Source organism: Solea senegalensis, linkage group LG7 (assembly GCF_019176455.1).
Source record: "Solea senegalensis isolate Sse05_10M linkage group LG7, IFAPA_SoseM_1, whole genome shotgun sequence".
NCBI classification, from domain to species: Eukaryota; Metazoa; Chordata; class Actinopteri; order Pleuronectiformes; family Soleidae; genus Solea; species Solea senegalensis.
This window is the reverse complement of record NC_058027.1, coordinates 9780781-9801995: the sequence shown is the minus strand read 5'-3', so window position 1 is coordinate 9801995 and position 21215 is coordinate 9780781. Positions and strand designations below refer to the sequence as shown.

At 38.2% G+C, this 21215-nt stretch overlaps 2 protein-coding genes across 6 annotated transcripts; one reads left to right on the top strand and one right to left on the bottom strand.

Moving 5' to 3' along the window:
- Window positions 1–174: 174 nt before the first annotated feature.
- Window positions 175–4213, top strand: LOC122772659 (uncharacterized threonine-rich GPI-anchored glycoprotein PJ4664.02-like). 3 transcript variants are annotated; one of them, XM_044030857.1, is made up of 7 exons: window positions 175–366; window positions 1910–2536; window positions 2629–2721; window positions 2814–2942; window positions 3038–3106; window positions 3191–3269; window positions 3355–4213. In XM_044030857.1, exons 1-7 carry the CDS (start codon window positions 297–299, stop codon window positions 3530–3532), a joined length of 1245 nt encoding a protein of 414 aa, XP_043886792.1. In that variant the 5' UTR covers window positions 175–296; the 3' UTR covers window positions 3533–4213. The 3 variants fall into 3 exon arrangements, with proteins under 3 accessions (XP_043886792.1, XP_043886791.1, XP_043886793.1); XM_044030856.1 differs by having other exon boundaries at window positions 3035–3106; XM_044030858.1 differs by lacking the exon at window positions 2629–2721 and having other exon boundaries at window positions 3035–3106.
- LOC122772658 (excitatory amino acid transporter 2-like) lies at window positions 4211–19903 on the bottom strand. 3 transcript variants are annotated; one of them, XM_044030855.1, is made up of 11 exons: window positions 14534–14781; window positions 12630–12769; window positions 11838–11990; window positions 10874–11124; window positions 10678–10786; window positions 10324–10450; window positions 9936–10169; window positions 9134–9328; window positions 8678–8812; window positions 7593–7803; window positions 4211–6718 (listed from the first exon to the last, which is right to left on the bottom strand). In XM_044030855.1, exons 2-11 carry the CDS (start codon window positions 12757–12759, stop codon window positions 6647–6649), a joined length of 1617 nt encoding a protein of 538 aa, XP_043886790.1. In that variant the 5' UTR covers window positions 12760–12769; window positions 14534–14781; the 3' UTR covers window positions 4211–6646. The 3 variants fall into 3 exon arrangements, with proteins under 3 accessions (XP_043886790.1, XP_043886789.1, XP_043886788.1); XM_044030854.1 differs by lacking the exon at window positions 14534–14781 and adding an exon at window positions 19786–19903 and having other exon boundaries at window positions 10678–11124; XM_044030853.1 differs by having other exon boundaries at window positions 10678–11124.
- Between the last annotated feature and the right edge of the window lie 1312 nt (window positions 19904–21215).

The following is a 21215-nucleotide window of genomic DNA, read 5'->3' as shown; positions in this document are numbered from 1 at the left end:
GATAATATTCTGTTTTAATTCTAAAATGTGTATAATATTTTTGTGCCTGAAGGAAGAAGGTAGGACAAATGTGTGAGAAAGTGTTTGAGGAAGAGGGTGTGTTCACAGGTGTGCCAGCCCTCCTGTGTATGTTGTTGTGTGCTGCCAGCCATTGTTGTACTGATGCAACACCTACCTGCTGGTGTGTATAAAAGGCAAACCCATGATTCATCTGTTTTAAAGTCATCAGTTTAGTGTGCCAAGTAGTTTCAGCTCTTTACATTTTCCAGTCAGTGTCTCCACCAGCGGTTTCTGTTATGAAGATGAAGATTGTTCTTGTGGTTATACTTGGACTTTTCACCGTTGTCCGGACAACACCTCTTAACAGTAAGATAAAGACTTGTACAAATGTATTTGATGACGTTTCTTGAAAAATAATTTTCAATTATTATTCTCTGTGTAAGTCAGTCTTTGTGAATTTAAAATATAAAGGTTTGCTCACATCCTCATTTAAGATCTTCATTTATAATGTAAATTTTCTAATTATTTCTCAGATTGAGGCCGTAGTCTTGCTTATTAAAAGCAATAACAAATTTCAAATTTCAATACACACTTGTGAATTTTCCATAATTCCCATGGTGTCCTTTTTCTTATCCTGTGAGTCAGCACTTTTCCGCGTCTAACCTGAGATGCTCTTTATGTTTCAGCTCTAACTCTCTCTGCAAGAATAGGATTTCATTGTCAAAGTGCAGGTTTCACTCGCACCTCCAGATTACACACAGATGTCTTTGTGAAATGTTCTGAGCTGCTCCAGAAGGTGCATTAATGCGTATGACTTGAATAAGGTGAAACCAAAGACCAGCATAGAGCTGTTACACAAGCCTGGGCAACCAGTAACTTCATATAGGGATCAGTGGAGCTGAACATGATTGGGCAGAAATGGAGAAAGGAGATGGGTGATTTGATTCTTTAATGCCTTCTTTTACATTTTTTAATGAACAATTTTAAACCACCTTTTCCAGTCCTGAGATTTCACAAGCCAACAGATGGTCTACTGAGGTCTTAGGTGGCAGAAGTACTCAGATTGCTGAGTAAATCTGTATTTTATATTATGAACAAGCATTTAAAAATATATATTTTAGTAAAAATGCAGAATTTTTAATAGCAAATGCACTTATTCTGCCAAGGATGATATGACATACATTTATATGTACTTTTGATTAATGTTGAACCTTTGCTTTTGTTTGTTGTTGTTTTTTTTAAATAAAAGAAAAACAAAGTGTAATGCCATTGGACAAGGACAACATCTGTGTTTATGCAGGTCCCTTATAAATCTTTACAACAATAATCAGCACAAAAAAAGACATGCACAAGCGTCTCAGAACTGTATTTGATCTTTGTACTATGATATAAAATATATGTAATTATTCAACTACCATATAAACTATGATTTTGCAGGCAATACATGTAAACAAGCAAAATGAACAATTATGTTCATTTATTATGTGATATGGTTCATCACCTAATTCATTCTTGTTACTTCCTCTTTGTTAATAACTCAAAACTATGTCCATGGCTTCCTTCCAGCAAAGAAAAAAAAGAAAAGATCAGTCCGTTGTGGTTTACTCTGGTGAAGGTGTGGTTTGCTTCTAACAAAACTGATACTTTGATGAGACTGCCAGGTTTTTGTTAACCCACTCAAAGACGATTAGTCACACAGGTTAATCATTACCGTTTCTCACCACACCTTCACTCAAGACAACTGCAACGCAAGTTTATACAAGACTTTGGGGGGGGAAGCACATAAGCTCCGTGTGATCACTTTATAGTACTACTTCAAAAAAGCTTGGTAACTTTCCTTTTACCTCATGTCAGGTCTGGTTGTTTAAACACTTAATGTGGCCTATGCATTTTTCCACCTCTCCCTTAGCTGTGACCCAGATTCCCACCAAAGCAGAGGACGAAGTTCTCCGAGAGGCAGTGACGGATGGGTTCCTTGTTGATCACTTTTTTCCCTTTACCCTCTCAACTAATTCACCCGAAAGCAACACAAGCAAATCACAAGTCAAGCAACCCACCTCTTCTGCCCCCGAAAAGGTTGATATAGATGAGGGCAGTGGGGAGTCCACAACCTCTGTGCTAATCCAGCATGGAGGTGTTGACAGTGCAACCACAACTTGGAGTGATTCACCTGTTCAGAGCTCTTCCACAGTTTCCACAACGGAGTTCACATTCTCCAGTTCCATTCCACCTACTAATCAAAGCCATCAGTCAAGCTTTACCTCCTCATCAGTGCCAAATGAAGACCATTCAAGTGTCACTCCAGGCCACATCTTAGTCTCCCAAACTACTGATCCTGCCGTCCCCAGCTTTAACTTTCTGAGCACTCAGTCTTCAGATTCTGGGTCTGGAGATGGAGAAGATACTGCTCCAATATCCAGTGTGACCTTTATCTCCAGCACAGAAACCAGCACTGCTTCATCAACCTCCGTGGTTGCTAAAGTCCATCCACGGCTTTTTGGAGATCTTGAAGGATCAGGATCAGAAACGACAGCAGGTATGTCAGTCTTTTTCAGGCCTACAGTCATCCCTCATAGCATCTTTACTGTTTCCATGAAGATGAAGAAGTGTTTTAATGTTTATCCACAGAAACCAGCACTGCTTCATCAACCTCCGTGGTTGCCAAAGTCCATCCACAGGTTTTTGGAGATCTTGAAGGATCAGGATCAGAAACGACAGCAGGTATGTCAGTCTCTTTCAGGCCTACAGTCATCCCTCATAGCATCTTTACTGTTTCCATGAAGATGAAGAAGTGTTTTAATGTTTATCCACAGAAACTAGCACTGCATCATCATCCTTCACAACTGCTCCATGGCGGTTTTCTGAGCCTGAAGGATCAGGATCAAGCACAACAGTGAAAAAAGTATTTGTGGAACCACGTATTAACCAATTTACACCAGAAGGTAAGGTTTTATGTCCAGCACGTTTAAAAGTTGATATCAATGCTGGCTTTGTTTGTCTATAGGAGATTGTAAGTGGGTTATTTTGTTTTTAGTAGGTCTTAAACTACAAAAAGTGAAAGAACATGTCACCATTGCATCACCACGACACGGCGGAAGCACACCAAGTGAGTCCAGATGAAGATGTACTTAATTACTCTTTTTCTGTATACTTTAAGTCTGGTGTTATACACCTGTGCTCTCATCTCCAGGTTGGATCATAATCCTTGGTTTTATTGTTGGTGTGGCAGCACTCGTCTTGCTCTGTGTCGCCATCGCTACCAGAGACAAGTACGTTTTAAAATCATAAAACAATTTTTGACAATAACTTGTTTGTGAGCACTGAATTAAATTCACACTCTTCCTTACTGTGCAGGTGGAATGGACCAAACCAGGTATCCCAGCCAGAGAACAAAAGTGACTTCTTAAACCAGCAGAGGGAGCTAGAGATGGAAACATTCCTGCACAAAGAAGAGCCCAGGGAGAATGGAAAGGCAGCAGAGTACACGGTCATCCCTCTGGATGAGCTTCCAGAAAGTAGTTTGTCACACTGACATTCAGAGTAAGATCCTGTGGAGATTTGAGACTCATCACAGATCCACAAGACTCTTTGTAGCAGTTTAATTCAATCAAAAGAACATAAACTGCCAGGGCTGTTGAGCAAAATGCTTATGTGGACTTTCACAGCTCTGACCCAATCCTGAACAAGACTTAAGAGCTGTTTATTTTTCTGCTGACATTTAACAGCTCTCACCACACCTTTACTTTGAAGCACTACCTTTGTTTGATTTATTTATTTCCATAACAACTCTGTCATTAACTATACAAAATAAACTTTGGGTGTTAGAACACTGTCATTTATTTCAAAATTGCAAAGTTTTCACAGTGTTTTATTTCCATATTATATTTGTCAATGTAAATAATTGTTTGTAATCGATGATTATAAAGTCTTGTAAAAGAAACTTTTTTTCTGCCAAGTCTGTCTTTGTTTCAGTGCCATTGTTGTAATACAACTTAATATATTACAGAAGACTGTTGTGGAGTGTAACTTATATTAAGCCGCTCTTTTCCTCACATTCATTACGTAGGCTATTCAGCCCACTAACTCATTTGCTTCTGTTAACAAGTTATGCATCATTTCAGCTGCTGCAACATGTTGAATATTAGTAATTGGTATGTTCATATGTTGTATCACATTCACCACTTGTCTGAGAAATAAACACAACGGCAGCTCATCAATGAATATTTATTTGTTTCCATTAATATTTACACACAAGTATTAAAATATGTACACACTTCATTTGCCTGAGAAGTATTTCTGTGGGGTATAAGTGCATTCAATTTGTCATGCATTCAGTGAGACAATTTCAAAAGAATGTCTGTCTTAAAATGAACATCAGAAAAAAGGAGAAGGAATGTGTATTACAGTTTTGAACCAACATGTGCATGAAATTGAAAAGAAAAATATAAAATATGAGTTTTGTTACCTAACGATTGTAGAATTTCACATGTTCATAGAAAACACTAACAATCGGCCAATTGACTTCGGACACATACTGAATTAGCCTGCAAATCAACTACAAATAAAATTGATAAAAAAGTGATTTAATTAATACTTGATTGATTTTTAGGTCACCAGGCGATTTATTCTTTCTGGTATTGGAGGAGGTTAGTGCTCGAGCCAAACACTGAACTGTTTGTTGAGGTATTATGACATAAAGACATACAGTACCAGTTGCCAGCACCAGTATTCTTGTACAAACACCACCACATTAAAGAGCTCATGACCCTTAAATAACATTAGATGACAACAATAATTCACATATTTGAAGAACAGCAAGCTGTCTCTTTGGAGCTAAGTACTTCCTATTATACATTATACTGTTAATTCGAAATCAACTTTATACTAACATTGCAACAAACGTTTTGCATTTATACATATAACTATAGTCTTTTTATAAACTTAGCATGGCAAAAACAAATTCTATGTCAAATTCTACATATTTGATTTTACACATGATCTAAAGAGATTATATACACAAAGTGCAAGCAGGCACTTTAAACATGACCATACTGTTTTCTGTAAGCTGTCACTTTATATGCCAAAGGGAATACATCACTTTTCACCTTGGTTTGAATTAAATAAATCGTCTTTAATGCAAAACATTTACAGTACTGTGCAAAAGTCAAACCATTACATTTGTTGTTTTACCAATGCTATAATCACCATACAGTGTAATTATTTCTCAATCACTTCATCGGAACACATCCAGAAAATGCAACTTTAAAATAAAACCTTGAGTGGAACCCCAATTAATATTACTCCTAAAACTTGTGTTTGTCCTTATATGTAAGGTCAGCATAATATACATACATATTCAAGACATGCTTGAGCATTACTTATACAACTTTGACACAACATAGACCAACTTTCAGTCACATCAACCCAATCCAAATGCCAGTGAGATTTTTGCACAGTACTGTAAAATTAAATTACCTTATTGTTATGAGTGAATATTTACTGGAGGCAGTTTTATAGTGATCACTTGCTCATTGATGCTACATGTAATTACAAATCAGTTTGTTCTACTTCAATCTGCTGTGCAAAGACTAAAATCTAGAGTAGTATCTCGGGAGAAAGGCTCTGGTGGCCTTAAGTAAATCTGGAAGGAGGAGTTGTTTTTTATCCTCTGCTACAACGTAAGTCCTGATAACAATGAATAGTGGTAAATGTTATCCTAAAATCATACTTATTGCACTCTGCAGTTGACATCTTAAAGGCAAGGTTGTCATATAGCAAAGAAATAAACACTGAAATAAAACAGTGCAATGCATTGGTCTGCTGAGATTTTGATAACCATCACATACGCATTTTGTTTTACACTCTCACTGCACCTCCAATTTTCTTATTAATTGTTCTTTCTCTCAGAGATGAAGATAAATCCCAGAACACAGACATTTTTGACTACAAACAGAATTGCATTGCATCACACATGAACAACATGTATACAAAAGATAAATAAATATTAACAGGAAGGATTCCCTTGCCGTACACTCATTGCTGCTTTACCACTCTCTGCACCATATCCCGTAATGATTGTTACCACATTTAGAGGCCACACCTTCTGCTCTTATGGTCTAAGACCTAAGCTTTTGCTTCTTAGGCTTAGGTTCATGTGTGTGACATCAGAGTGTAATCTCCTAAGTCAAACAGTCAAAGGTAATGCAGTTGTTTAACCTTTTCACACTTGAATCATCATGCCACATGAAGCACTGTTTCATCCTATGCACGCTCAGTTTTTCTTAAAACTTGAAGCAGCAACAAGTTGGCCCTGGGTGTTTTCACCCGAGGGTTTTATTCTCCAGAACACAGTGTGTGATATGGATCAGTTCATTGAGGTTTGTGTCCAGTAAGTGAAAATGCATAATCTAATACAAGTTCAGCTGTAATTTGCTCCAGTTGTTACCCTGGATGGATAACTGCAGACAGAAAAAAAAGACTGTCTGACTGTTTGGACTTGCAGTACTGCTGACTCTGCTAACACTAAAGTTATGTTGTAATGTCACCTTTTTTATGTGAGTTTATACAGATATATATAGTTGTGTCAGCAGAAAATAAAAGATAGTGGAACTCAGGGTAAGGCGCAGCAACAGCATCTCAATCTGCTTTACCCGCACTTCCATGGTTCCTCCTCAACAAGGGAGAAATCTGTAGTCTTGCCATTTTTTCCCATGGTGACCTGTAAGCAATTATCGAGAACATCTAACTACTAAGGCCAAGGCACCATCATTTACAAACTGTCAACAGCTGGGGGGCAGAGAAGCCATTGTTTCTTTACATTGCATTACATTTTCAGGCATTTTGCCCTCAGGACTGAGTTTAGTTTGTGAGCCCCCAGAGAGGAAAAACACGTGTCCTCACGCACTGATACATGTATTATATTGATAGATTAATATGGATGAAGTTCTGAAGAGTTGGCCATGTATTTGATGGATTCTCTGCCCAACCAAATTACAACTGACCACAATGCAACTCTAGCATCAGAAAAAAAATGTTGCATTATGCAGGCAGTGAAATATCAACAAAAGGTTTATGCAGAAAAATGTTCAGAACTTCTGTTTGTTAAGAAAACTAATTACACTACAAGATTCCAAAGTGGCGTTTCATGAATGAATGCATCACTTTGGATGAAACATGGTGAAACAGCAGTCTTTATGCATACCGCTAGCTACAACAACTCTAAAATGAATATGGTCGAGGATCTTGAATATTATAATTTGGTCAGGGCTGCCACAAATACATGTCCATTTATTAAATAGACAAAACAAAAACTTCAAAAACAAAATACACGTAAAACTAAAAGACAACGCTTAATTTTTTTTTTTTAGAAAACACTTTCATTTTGATTCCATAAAAAATAAGCTTTTGCTTTTTATAAATCTGGTATCACAAAAACTGCTCTTTCAAATGACAGTTACTATAAACATAGTCACCAATACTGCAATACAGGTAGAAAACACAAACACAGACAAAGAAAGTGAGACAAACGCACATACAGAGCCAGGGATGTTTCTCTACATACAAGTCTCTATGTCCGTTAACATAAAATGTACCTTGCAGTCGTCTATCAAGATCGAGTTGTGGTGAGTGTATACATTCTGGTTGGTGTTATTTTCAAAGAAAGATTGTGTCTTTTCCATTTCAAAGTCATCCATACGGGCCTGCTGGGCATCGAACATGTCAAGCTCATCTTTGGATAGGTGGTAAACAATACCAGCGCCATATGAGTCTCCAACCACATTGACCGAGGTACGGAAACGGTCCCTGTATGATGAAGAACAGACACAGTAAAACACTAATTATATTGTGAATACATTGCATGCCGACATGCAAACTAGGGATTATTCTAACCACACCCCTGGACATTTTATTCTAATTGTGTGTGTCTTTGAAACTATTGGTTGGATGCACATGTACAGTTAACGTCTGCACTTTGTTTAACCACCTAATTTCAAGATCAACATATCCATGCACGGAGTGCACAATGAACAGGAAACTTACATCTGCATCCATCTAAAACTATCAGAGACACGTGTTTCACACTTGGGGCTGCTGCAAAATGGGGCTCTGTGTCTTGTAATCTGGTTTACAGGCACCAATTCATTGTATCAGTTTATTAAAACTTAATATGCACTAATTCCACGAATTACCCCTTTAGCCAAAGTAATATCTCTAATTTAGTGAATATATTGGCAGTCAGATTGTTTTCTAAATAAACCCAAAGATGTCAGTGGGTAACCATAATTGCATGTTTTCAGAAAATGTATCCAAGTCTAACAGCCAGAGTTGTGTGCGTGTGTTGAATGTCGTATGAGTTTAGTGAGAGAGCTTCTGTTTGTCCCTGCAGTGATAGAAAGAGAGGTAAGAAGACAATGTCATTAAAAGGCAAATAACATGTTCGTTACCTTGAGTAGACATACAGGTTTCTATGAATGTAAAGAGTGGTGTATATGTTTTAGCTAAGTACACAACTCACACGTCTCACATCGAACTTGTGCTCACCACAATGCAGAGTTCATCCATTATTGTGTGGCACTGACACATGGACATGTAATGTGTTGCTTACTTTAGCAAAACTCATTAAAGAAGCTAAAGTCACTGTCCTGCTGTCAATGTTTTGTGTGGGTGTCAAACTCACAGCAGCCAGTCAACAGCAACCAGGAGGCTGATGTCCTGAGTGGGCAGCCCCACCGCCGTGAGGATCAGAACCATGGTTACAAGTCCAGCACTGGGGATACTGGCTGCTCCAACGCTGGCCAGGGTCGCTGTCATACTGAACAGAAGACAAGTACAACTCTCAGCAGGACAAACGGCAGGCTCTGATGCCCCAACACATTACTGCTACTGCACTATGTCAACATACCATCACTGCAGTTCTAATATGAATAGTATTACATTGATTGCTAAATATATATTGTATTTCTATGTGTCTATTCAATGTGTTTATGTAAGCATTCTTATTTATTCATCTAGAGAGAAAAAATAACGTATTACTGTTGCATACTGTATTTTTAATCCCCTTGTGCAGAATCTAGCTGAGTCATTGGCAGAATATTCCAGGTTTGTTGTCATCATTCTGTAGCCACATTCTCACCTCACAGTGATAACCTGGCTCCAGTCGAGCTCAATCCCGTTCATCTGAGCGATGAAGATAGCTGCCACGGCCTCATAGAGTGCTGTGCCGTCCATGTTGATGGTGGCCCCCACTGGGAGGACAAACCGTGTTACTCTCTTGTCGATGCCCAGATTCTCCTCTAAACATCGGAATGTGACTGGCAAGGTGCCGGCACTGTGGTGAACCAGAACAAGAAGTAGTGATTAATTATCATAGGCACTAACACTGCGCAGCGATGTGCAGTTTATAAACTCGTTGCACTCTATTGTATCACTTGAAAAAAAGTGACAAAGTTAAACTTAATCAGGAAAATCCACTAAATAGACAGTGAAATAAGTCTGCCTTTGGAAGGAACACTATTTTATTTCACTCTAAGTGTGAATCTCACGCTCAAAATCAGTTGTGATTCAGCTGGTGTGTTGTTTTACAGATTGGGATTCTTATAGACAGCAGAGCAGTGAGCAAACAGGAATTAGAAAGAATCCTGCTCACCTCAGGAGAGGAAAGAGTGTTTCATTTCATTAATAAAACATTGAGAGTCAGAACAATATCCCACATGGAGTCAAAGTGGGGAAGACTACTTCATTGTTACCCACTTCAATAAAAGTGTTGGTTGTTGTTGAAAATATGGCTATAGATCTAAGGTGATTTACAGTATTCATGAACAAAAACATGCATCACATCAGAAAATAGGTTTGTGTTAGAGGTGAGCACACTGTGCTCACTGAAGTGTCTGGATCATGGAATGTAAAGCAGAAACAAAGGCAGAAACATCTCATACCTGGATGCTGTTCCGAGTGCGGTCACCCAAGCCTGGAATAGTCCCATGAAGAATTTATATGGGTTTTTTTTTACTATTACAAAATATATCAGTGGAAGAAAGATGCCTCCATGGATGATGAGGCCCACAATCACAGTGACCATGTACATCCCCAGCTGCTTAGCAACCACCTCCAAATCAGCAATTGAAATGATCTTCCCACAGATGAGGCAGGCAATACCCACAGGGGAGTACCTGAATGGAGACAAAGGCTATGTTTGTGATCAGGATTTATGTTTCAAATATACTCACAAACACGTCTAACCACTTGTTATATTACAATGTCATCAGGGTTAGCTGCTGAATAGCTTCAATTGGGATATGATCAGTTCCTGTTGTGGGTACTTACCACATAATTGCGTAGACAAGATTCATTACAATCTCATTCAGGACGTTGAAAAAGTCCAGCATGAGCTTGGCCTTTTCTCCCATTTTCCCCATAATTACTCCAAATGCTACAAAGAATCCAATCAAACCTGTAGGACACAGAATGCAGTAATTCAATTTAGTCTCATAGAAAATCAATATCCAAGGATGAGGACTATACAAGCTAGAAAAGAGGACATTTAAATTCATTGATTCATCTTTGGTAATGTTTGATTCATGTTGTTATGGTATCTCTTAGCTTTGTAGTTAAAAATGAAAATACAAATGTATGAATCTTTCTATTTGCGTCATTTTTTTTTTCAAAGGTTTTACTTACCCAGGACATTCATCCCACCCTTGAACTGAAGTGACCTTTTTATTATGAATTGTGGGGGTGCCCTGGTCCTGTTAGTAGGCACTTGTACTTTGGTAGTTACTGTTTGGACCTGGACAATAAGCAAAGAGCAGGTGGAGTAAGTGTTATATGAAGCATAGCATGAATGATGGGTGAAAATTATCTGTGAGACTCTGACCTGCTGAAAACAGGACTGCACCAAATTTTCTGGGAACAGGTTTCTGACGAGATCGAAAAAGGCGTCTATGCTGGACACGTCCTCATTCTTCTTCCCCTGTCCGAGATTAGCCTTCAGCTTAGGGTTCCCGGGATGGATAAGCAGCACAAGGATCACGCCCAGGATGGCTGCAATCACTGTTGTTGACATGTAGTACACCATGGCCCTGGTGCCTAAACGGCCGCTGGATTTGGCGTCCAAACCAGCAAGTCCTGTTGGTGAAAAAGAAAGTAATTGTACGGGCTTAAAAGGATTAAAATATTATTTTTCTTATTCAATATTCTCCATATGATTAGCCTTTTGCATTCTCCTCCTGTAGAACAGTTGCTACTGTCCTCCCAGACCTCTAAATGCAAAGACTTACCTTTCATAAATAAAATGTTTTTTGTATAAACTTTATGTCTCAACATCCTGAACAACACAAGATGCAAAATAACTGCTCTACAACACATTAATTATGCATTGTTTGGCTCATTGCAAGTCAGTATTGTAAATGTTTCTGTTCACTGAGCTCTATACAATATGTCCAATGTTACTGTGGGTGCTCACCCTCTTAATGATTTGATATTTTCTCAGGTTATGAGCATGGCATAAAACAAGTTTGTCGCACACACAGCTAGATGTCATGTTTTATAAGACAAAAACATTGCATCAGTACATTTACATTGTACTTTATAACCATAACAGCTGCACACTTAGAGGAGGATAGATCCATCAAAAGTGTTTTTGTGCTGCATTATCATCCCGTCTATCACACTTTTTTATTTGTTCTCAAAATAGACTTTTTAAGAAACAGATTTTTTTTGTTTACACAAGGGACAAAAATAATAACAACAATGAGCAAAAGCACTTTCTCTCTCTGTTTCTACAAGTAGCACCATGTGACACTTGTCGGTATTCAGCAGAACATTTGCACCTCACCCACCTGTGACCAGACTGGAAACAACAAGAGGCAAAATAAGCATCTTCAGCATCCTCATCAGGATCTCTCCTGGGAAGGCGATGATCATAACAACATCAGCAGGGAGAGGAGATATATGCCGCAACAGCATTCCAGAGATGGAGCCCAGAAACACACCTGAGCCAGTGAAAAAAAAATCCCAAAAAATCAGACACAAAGCCTGATGACTTTAAAAACACACATATTTACTGTATCTGAAATAAATGAATAAAATCAAAGAGTCAGAACAATGATGTTATACATACCATAATTACTATATAGTAATGATGTGTAAAATATTCTCTTTAGAAATGTACCTACATTTTACAGCTGATGTAATAAACACAATATAAAGGATTGTTTTGTTTTTAATATACATGTTGTGTTTGTTATTTATGAGCAACAGAAAAAGAAAAGGAAGGGAAACACCTTTAGCTCTTGGTACATGCAAATGTGCTGTGCCTCTGAATCTGAATTGAATAATTCAGCTAAATAAAGCTATTTTAACATCAACATATCTAAATGCAACATCATAAAATGCTTTTGTAACACTTGTGTTTTCAGCATGGAGCTGAAAGACTGGGACTATTTTGAGTGGAGTGCAGTTTTATGATATGTGGGTGGAATTCTAAATAAAAATTGCCCATAGCTATGACATGTGTTTGTCTATGCTAGTGAAGTAATGTAGTACAATCCGTTCCAGACAGTATACTGTAGTGCATGCCTAGTAATGGCTGAAACCCTTAAAATAGAGAGAGGGTGACATTGTAAACTTACCAAGGATTGTTAGAGTGAGGACCATATTTTTCATAATTTTATCACAAAAAGAGCCACATGCACTCTCTGGAGTGTCCACAATGGGCTCCAGGTGGCTCTCGTCCATCCTGACCTCCACTTGCTTTTGCATTTTAGTGGCTCTAAAAGTCGAAGAGAAAAGAAAAAAAACATGTTGAATGACTGCGGGCTACTTTTTTTTCTTGCAATTTTCCAACTAAAAGATGAAAAACTTGGTATAATCAAACTAGATTGGCTCAAGGAGTACACAAATGACTGTAATGCATAGTTGCTGTAAAACAAGAAGAAGAGATTACACAAACATGAAGAGGGTTCACCAGGTGCATATCTCCCACAACAAGAACAAATCTGGTTAAGAGAACCGAGCACTGATATCTGGTGATAGCTTCATTATGCCAACAGTGTAACCAGACTGTGGAGAAACATCCAACCCACCACAAAGGACACATTGCATTGTTAAAGGAAAAATGTCCATTGTGTCATTAAATGATTGAAGGACAGATGTGCACACATAATTGAATTAGTTCTTTCCAAATACTGCAATTGGAATGAGTATAAATTATAAAAATTTATCTTTGATAACTGTTGTCTCCTGAGGTTATCACACAATCAATGAAAAGCTTGTTTGTAATCTGCAGATAACAGTTTCTCAAAGTTTAACATGCTGCATCTGAATAAATATATTTGCTTGTACTATTGCCTTAGTTGAATGTCTATGTTGACAAAATGTTAATAGAAAGATGTAAGCAAGGTTACCTGCTTACCATTTTGAAGATTTTGCTTTAAATATGTTGTTATGAGAATGTCTCATAACAACAACGTATTTTTTGCTTCCTGAAAATAATGGAAATACCTATCCATGATCATTGTATTGCTATATCATGTCACTGAAGCAACATGCATCTCAGGTTTGTTGTGGTCTGGCATAAAGCCTCTTTGACTTAAAGATCAGCTTTCCCCCGTGCAGCCTTTAAATCCTCTGTAGAGCACGGTCGCACACACAGTTATGTAACAGTGAATGCTTGTGTCATTCTGAAGACTCCCGACCTTCATGATTTGAACACCTGGAATATTAATGCTGGCAGCAAACACAACACAAAAACAATTCTCCAGGGAAATGTTGTGAAGTAAGCCAAGAAACTTCCCTTCTTTTTTATTCAGGGAATAATAGCAGCAGCAGAGGGAGAGCTCTGATTTTGAGTGGCATAGAGATAATACATCTCTCCAGATTCAATAACACTTTTAATGTTTGTTTGCACTACCTTCTGTAAAAGTCATGGAAACATACGAGGTGAGGACAAACTTCTAAGTCAGTCACACCTGTCTGATACACTGTGCACTGGCATTAATGACACTTAAACCTTTTAAAGAGGATAAAATTAGCACCTCCAGCTCTCAAGTGATTGAGTTACGTAAAGGTAAAGGGGCTTCCCAGGAAAAGTCAAGGTCTCACCTCTATGCTAATTCTTATGCAGGGGATTACTGATTTAAATATCAAACTTTAGTGTTGCGACCAAAATCCCTGCTGTTTTTTCACAAGTGAAATTTAAAACTAACCAGTTAAAAAACTACATTGCATAACTATTGTTAGATATGTAGGACTTTTAGCTGCAAACAAACAAACAACAAGGTTTGAAAGTGTGTCATTTGTCTTTAGCACCATGCATCACAAGACATGGTGATGTCATGACAGCAGATATTATATATCTCACAGACATCCTTTCGAGACATAATGTAACAGCATTATTGCACTACTGATGCATCAGCCGGTTTCCAAGGTAAAGCTGCACAGGAGATGCTGAACATGATTTTGCCGAGGCCTCTCCAGTGTAATGTCTACCACTTGAAATACTACCACATCGTTATGTGCTACAGATAATGCTTACCGGTTGTTTTGTGAGTTGCTTGGAATTGGAAACAGACTTGTGGAGAGCTAATACATGGCCATCACAGTAGGTGAAATAATGAACCAAGTCATGTCCCATGCATCAGTAAATCCAGTCAGAACATCCAAAAAAGTCTTTAGAAAGTGTTCACCAGTTTGTAAAAAAATCTGCAAATCACTTCTTTCTTTGCTTTCAATGTATACCAACAATCTAGCTGCCACTCATTCAGCTGCAGAGAGGCATGTAAAGATAAACTGACCAACCTTACGTCTGACAGGAGACTCAGACAGAGAGGGTGGAGTCAGTGTGCTTCTTTTTTTTTTCCTTTTGACTTTTGTTTGTTTACTTTTTCCAATAAGGTTCAACAACATCACATGGAGTTATGGAGTTTTTAATTTGTAAAAGGTTTGAAAACATTTAAAAACACCTTGACATAACACCAGAATCACTAGTGATATTATAAACTATGGTCATAATGGTGTCGTAATGGGATGTCTTATGTTACTAAGGGTGTGTTTTTCAATATAGTGACATTTGTGAAAATAGAGCAAGATTATTATATTTTTTAAAGAAGGCTTTTCCCTCATCAACTTGTGGTTTGGGTATTTCATATTCCCCCAAAGTGCAAACCATAAAAGCACCATCTAGAATAGCGTCGGGTAATGCATTGTGTTATGTTAAAATATAAAATGACCAAGATGTGGTCATGAGATTAAGGAAAGATGTGAAACTGAATTGCTGACTTCCTTGATAACAATGATGGAGCCAGTATATGTTTTTGTTTGGTGCTTAGATCTGTTGTGCTACCCAAGTGCAGATTTGGCAACCATGCACCTGCAAGCTTTTGAACTGGGTTTTCAGTAATTGTTTTAAACAATAACACACATATGTCACCTTTTATAACTCTTTTCACAATGATGCATGACTCTGTTTGTGCTAGTCTGCCATTGCAGCGTCCTGACAGTCTTTCAGGACTCTGGCACACAGCGACAACAGAGACAGTTACATCATGACTTAGGGCAGAGATGTTGTTTGGTGTGATACTTCTCTTTTTGGACATAACCATGACTTCTTTTAGTCTCTCACAGTGACACAACTGTTACACATGGGACTTTATGGGCACAGAAAGTGTCTGTGGTGTCGCTGGGGCCATTAGAACATTTTGACACCTGTCATGTTTTTCATTATACTGTGTTATTACATCATCCCTTAACATGAGAATCAAGAAAGTGTTTGGTTAGACTCTGAAGAGAGCTAAATGTTTGATTGCTCAGAGGCTGACTATTAAAAGAGCATGTAAGTGGTGGAGGAAATAGGCTCATTAATGTGAAGTTTGAAGAGTGTGACCCCTGATATGCATAAAGTATATGTGAAGCTTAATGAGTTGCTCTTTAGGCATCAAGTGGGAAAAGAGACACTGTCGGAGCACATGGCAAAGCGATTGTCCAAGCAATTCCACGCCTTGCCCTGCCCTTTCTCCCCTCAGTAACAAGCCGACCTCATGCTGCAACACCTGACAACACACATCACGCTTAGACAGCAGGTGTCTATAATTAACTAATCTGTCCTGAGCTTTCCTAATCCAGCACACATACAAACTGAGTTGGATCAGACACACTCAGAGAACTGTGATACCTCACAACACATTTCCACAGTCATAAAACCATGGTCTCATCCTTTGGGCTCTGCACTTACATGGTGATACCAATTATTAAATAAACATTTTCCCATTCAACCCCTCAGCTGTTATTTACATGCACCTCCATCTACAGTAAGCTTTTTTTTACGTTATAAATCCGTAAGGGGGTAATAAATCAAGCAATCAGACATCACACATCTTTACACTGAAACAATCTCTGCAGAAGACAAAGATGAAGAGTACTATGAAGAAGAGGTGGTGCAAGGCACATTAGTACAATTAATGATGGCAAAATGTTTAAAAAATGCAGATCAATGCATCGTGGCAAACTCAGACCTTTATCAACGTGACGAACCAGAAATGAGATGAGGATATAGACCAAAAGACCAAGGAGACGACCATCATAACAATAACCATAACCATATCAAAATTAAAAGGAAATTTGACTGATTCAGGTTTTGCAAAGTCAGCTTGCTTGCTTTGATACTCCTCATAATACACAATATACAGTATGTACAAGTACAAGGTAGAAGTACTCACCTATACTTCTTATCTTATATATTTCATATCAGGTAGGACAGTTGTCTTGAACATGGACAAATCTTGTGTCCAGCCTGACTCTTTCCATCTCACCAGAACTCAAACTCAGTGAATGGTTTTACCAAAGAAAAACATGCTAAAGCCTAAAGATCCATCAGAATTGCATCTGTTGCTGTCAAGCATGTGGGAATTCATGAATAGAGGAAAATGTTCCCCTTGTATTTCAAATAAAAACACTTTTAACTGATATTAGAGAAAATATGTTATATATAATATATATAATAATATTTTAGATTAGACTGACAAATGAAATCTCATTTACATGGAGATGATGAATAGACAAAGGGCTAGCTGAGATGGAAAGTGCAATTGCAGAAATGTAACACAATAAATGCACTTACGACTTGCAATAAGAGCACTTGTTAGCACCCAGCGCACGGTGGAGACACGGATGGCAGTGATGATGCACATCTGATGATGACAATTTGGTGATGACTTTAATGACATCTGTCTCGTAAGAGCGGCATTTCAGCCGATTCTCCTGATTGTGAGAGTTAACTGCTCTTACTTATGCAGATGTATAATTAAAACATCACAGCTCTCAAGTTGCTCTGCCGCCGTGCCTTCCACTTGAGAATGAAGTTGAGAAGGAAATGCTGCTTCTACTCAGACTCATCACAGCGTCTCCCTGTCCTTAGTTCCAAAGAGTAAGGGAAATGGATGCTTAATTAGTGCAGCTAGGATGATATGCTCAGTTGCTGTCTAATCATGGGTTTAGGTGAGGAGATCATCATTAATTTCAATATCTGTGCATGTGAAGACTCAGCCTACAAAACTGTCTTGAAACTGAGAATAGCTCCTAAATCTTGTCTGCATCTTCTCTTACATTGTTTTGTGTGTTGTTTAGAGCTCATGCTGACAACTTCATATTGAGGACAAGACCCCTGATGAAGAGATGCTGATGCTGGGCCAGCTGCAGACAGTAAATTGCTCTATTGCTGAGTTTCTACACTATGGCTTCCATGGTCTGTTTTTACAACTACAAAATAACATAATATAAGACAACTTTGGTTTTGCCACATGGCACAATTTGATGGAGCAACTGTTTTCTCCGGTTTGCTCTCAAATGTATATAAAAATGACATGCATATACTGGTTCAACATAGTGCTGCATTACAGTACCTCATATGTAGGGGATGGGAACATTTGAGAGATATTTCACTGCAAGAAATGGGAAGGTATGCTGTATTGTCTTAGGAGCAGAGTATGAAAGAAACTGATCATTTTCTAATAAGGCCATGGAGTGACAGTCTGCAGTACAAGGTGACTTAATCCATCTTTATTTCATGGTTAACGCCCATAAAAATTAACACAATTTGGTGGTTACCGACGGCACATGTCAAAGTCCATCTCTGTGTGTGCCCTTCAGCTTTTCACTGTGCCTCCTGAAAGTAATTGAACATTTAGTGGTTAATAATTTGCCTTACACCCAAGGCCATATAAGATAAGTGTGTGTGGGGGGGCTTGCTCAAATTAGAAAAACCTGGACAGGAGTAATTAAAGTATGCTCTCCAATTACTTTCAATCGCTCACTGTAAACTGCTTTATCCTCCACATGAGGGTCACATTGCTGCTGGTGCAGTCAAACCAATCAAACCATTTTTAAATGGCAATGTAACCACATGTAGGCCACGCCAGGAGTGGAAAAAATAAAATAAAAATAAAAAATAAATCATCTGGGATCATCTTCATCTCTCTGTTTTGAATTGTTGATGTATATTTGATGCATACTGGACATGACAATTACCTTCTGAAACTCCAATTTATTTTGTGAATGGTGAATATTTTACTGCACTGATTTCATACTTAGAGAACATAGAGAACATTTTACTCGAAATAGCATCTTTAGGTTGAAACACAGATTCTCTGTTATGAACGACAGAGGGAACTTGTATTCACTGCCACTGTGCACTCATTGGCATTAACACTGAAACAAAACAAAGGCCAAACGTAAGATCCAACAATGCCATTAAAAGTATGTAATATAAGACAAGAGTTACTCTAGAAAGTAGAGCAGCTTTGTCTCTTGGTGCTTTTGGAAAGATGTCTCTTTTGTACTCTTGTACACAACTTTCAAAAGTAAGATTTTCCTGCGCTGACTTGACTAATAAGGTGAGGTGGGTGTGGAGGTTCATAGAGGCTTCTTCTTCATGTCTTTGAATGGTGTGGTGGCATCTGTGGTCAATGGTCTGCCATCACAAGAAGTAAACTGAAGTGGCTTTAAGTGTGTTCATATTTGTCAAAATAAAATGTTAATCGCAACAAGTAATGTGTTAATGTTGACAGCATTAATAAAAAAGAACGACCGATAACAGGGATTACAATGTAATCCTTGCGGCAATTCTTTTGAACTTCATCTTCTTGCAGCCATGTCTTGAGTTTGGGGGGTGTATATATAGCAGGAGTGAATCTCACGCAGCGGTGTGGTATCTCTAATGATGCACATGTGGCCCAGGGCTGTCAGTTTTGCATTGCTTTGAGAAGCTGTCACTTCAAAAAATGCACAAGTTGACTTGTTCTTGTCCTGAGATGGAAAGTCATTAATCTTTTAATTCACTAACAGATGTGTTTCTTGCATTTCAGGAGCTGGTGAAGCACCAACACAGCTTATTTCAAGATTGTGCACTAATGATTTTTTTTCAACATATAGGCATTTTGCCACTATAAGGTGACCTACAGTGTGTCACTAAAATAGTGGGGGAGAGGGAATAAAAGCAAGATCAGCACCAACTATTACATTCATGTATTTTTGGAATTGGGTCACTGCATGCACAGCACTCTACAGTCACTGGTGTAACTCAGCATCTATTATACGATTGATTAACATGCTGAAGACATTAGAAGATATGACTAGATGACACTGAAATCCTTTTCATAGCCAGCAGCATTGTTTTCCTCTGAATTTTAAAATGCTTATAATTACATGTTTCCAAGTTAAGTGGATGAGCAAATCCCATAGGGTAATAATCACCTGATTGTCCACCTCAAAAGTTCCTAAATAAATATTGCTCACCTGTGGGAGTCTTGTCTTCTTAAAAATAGTAATTTCCTTCAAATTGTAATACAAGTGAAGCAGCAGAGTTAATAATTTGCAGTCTTTGCAGTGAACTCATACAGGTAGGCTCATGCAGAAGGTTCCTCCTCCTTTGCTACTCCAAGGTTCACAAATCCTGCCCCTCACAACCTAAACAAACACCCTGCACATGCACATTGATGCACCAACAGAGGGGTGGGGTCTTAAAATAAGAGGTCAACACTTTCAGTCAATAGTTGGTGGTGTATTTTCTCAATTTAAGAGTCATAGAGATTCACCCCATTTTTAGCAACATGAATTCCTGCAGTAAAAGACAGACCTCTACTAGTAGAAAACCTTATGGGCCAAGTCCATGAAGACACCTCAAAGACATTTTCACACCAGGGTTGCACGTATAGTGCATGCGTTTATTAATTATTGGATATTTGGGTTCCACCTACGTTTTTACAATTTAAAGCATTTTCTTTTCTGTATTACGTTAAATACTTTTAAGAACACAATAAATCCTTGGTTCCCGTCATCATTTACTTTATTGTGTCTGTTCACTTTGCAGGTTGCAGATAATGACTACTGAACTACTCATTGTTTAATTGGCCAGGATTAAAAGGTGTCCTGTACAAAGCTGCGGACAGAACAACAGGTGTCTGTGTCGCAGGAGTAAGAGCTAAGTTTAGCAAATCCTCTCAGTGTGTTTCTCAATGACAGCACATGTTGGACAGTCTGCAGAGAGACTCACGAACACACAGTATAAACTCACATGCAAACATGCTGCAGACACACAGGTACTGCACACATTTAGATGAACATGCGGTCTGTACATGATGTACTGCCATGCACAGGCAAACATGTGTCTCTTGGAAATTAGGGGAATATTCTCTCATCGCAATCTAAATGGTGGAAAAATGTTACTTTAACAAATGTATTTGTATTCTGGTAGTTGAAACTATGAGAAACTATGCAAAGTGAAAAAATATGTGCCAAACTAAACAAATCTATTCATTTTTGCACACTCACAATATATGCCTCACCATGTACGAATAATGACTTATGCTTCTTGGAAATTTCTCCAGGTTAGTCAGCAGTAAGAGGCCTGGAGCAGATTCAGTGGCCAAGGACATCAGCAGAGTTGATGTGACTGGCTGGACACTCTCAGCTCTTATGCACATTTTACTTTTGCAGTGATGTTGAAAATAAATCTGCACAAATATGACATAACATAATAAACCGTATACATATGTATATGTATATTTAGTGCTGTAATGAGAAACATAGTTAAACAGTTCATTCAAAAATGATTATCTACACATGCTTTTATTGTGAAAAATACACCACCATGGTAACATATATCATGAAGTGGATGTGTTTGTTCCTCAGATGTTGTAGGTGGCCTATAAAATTATGTTTGTTTA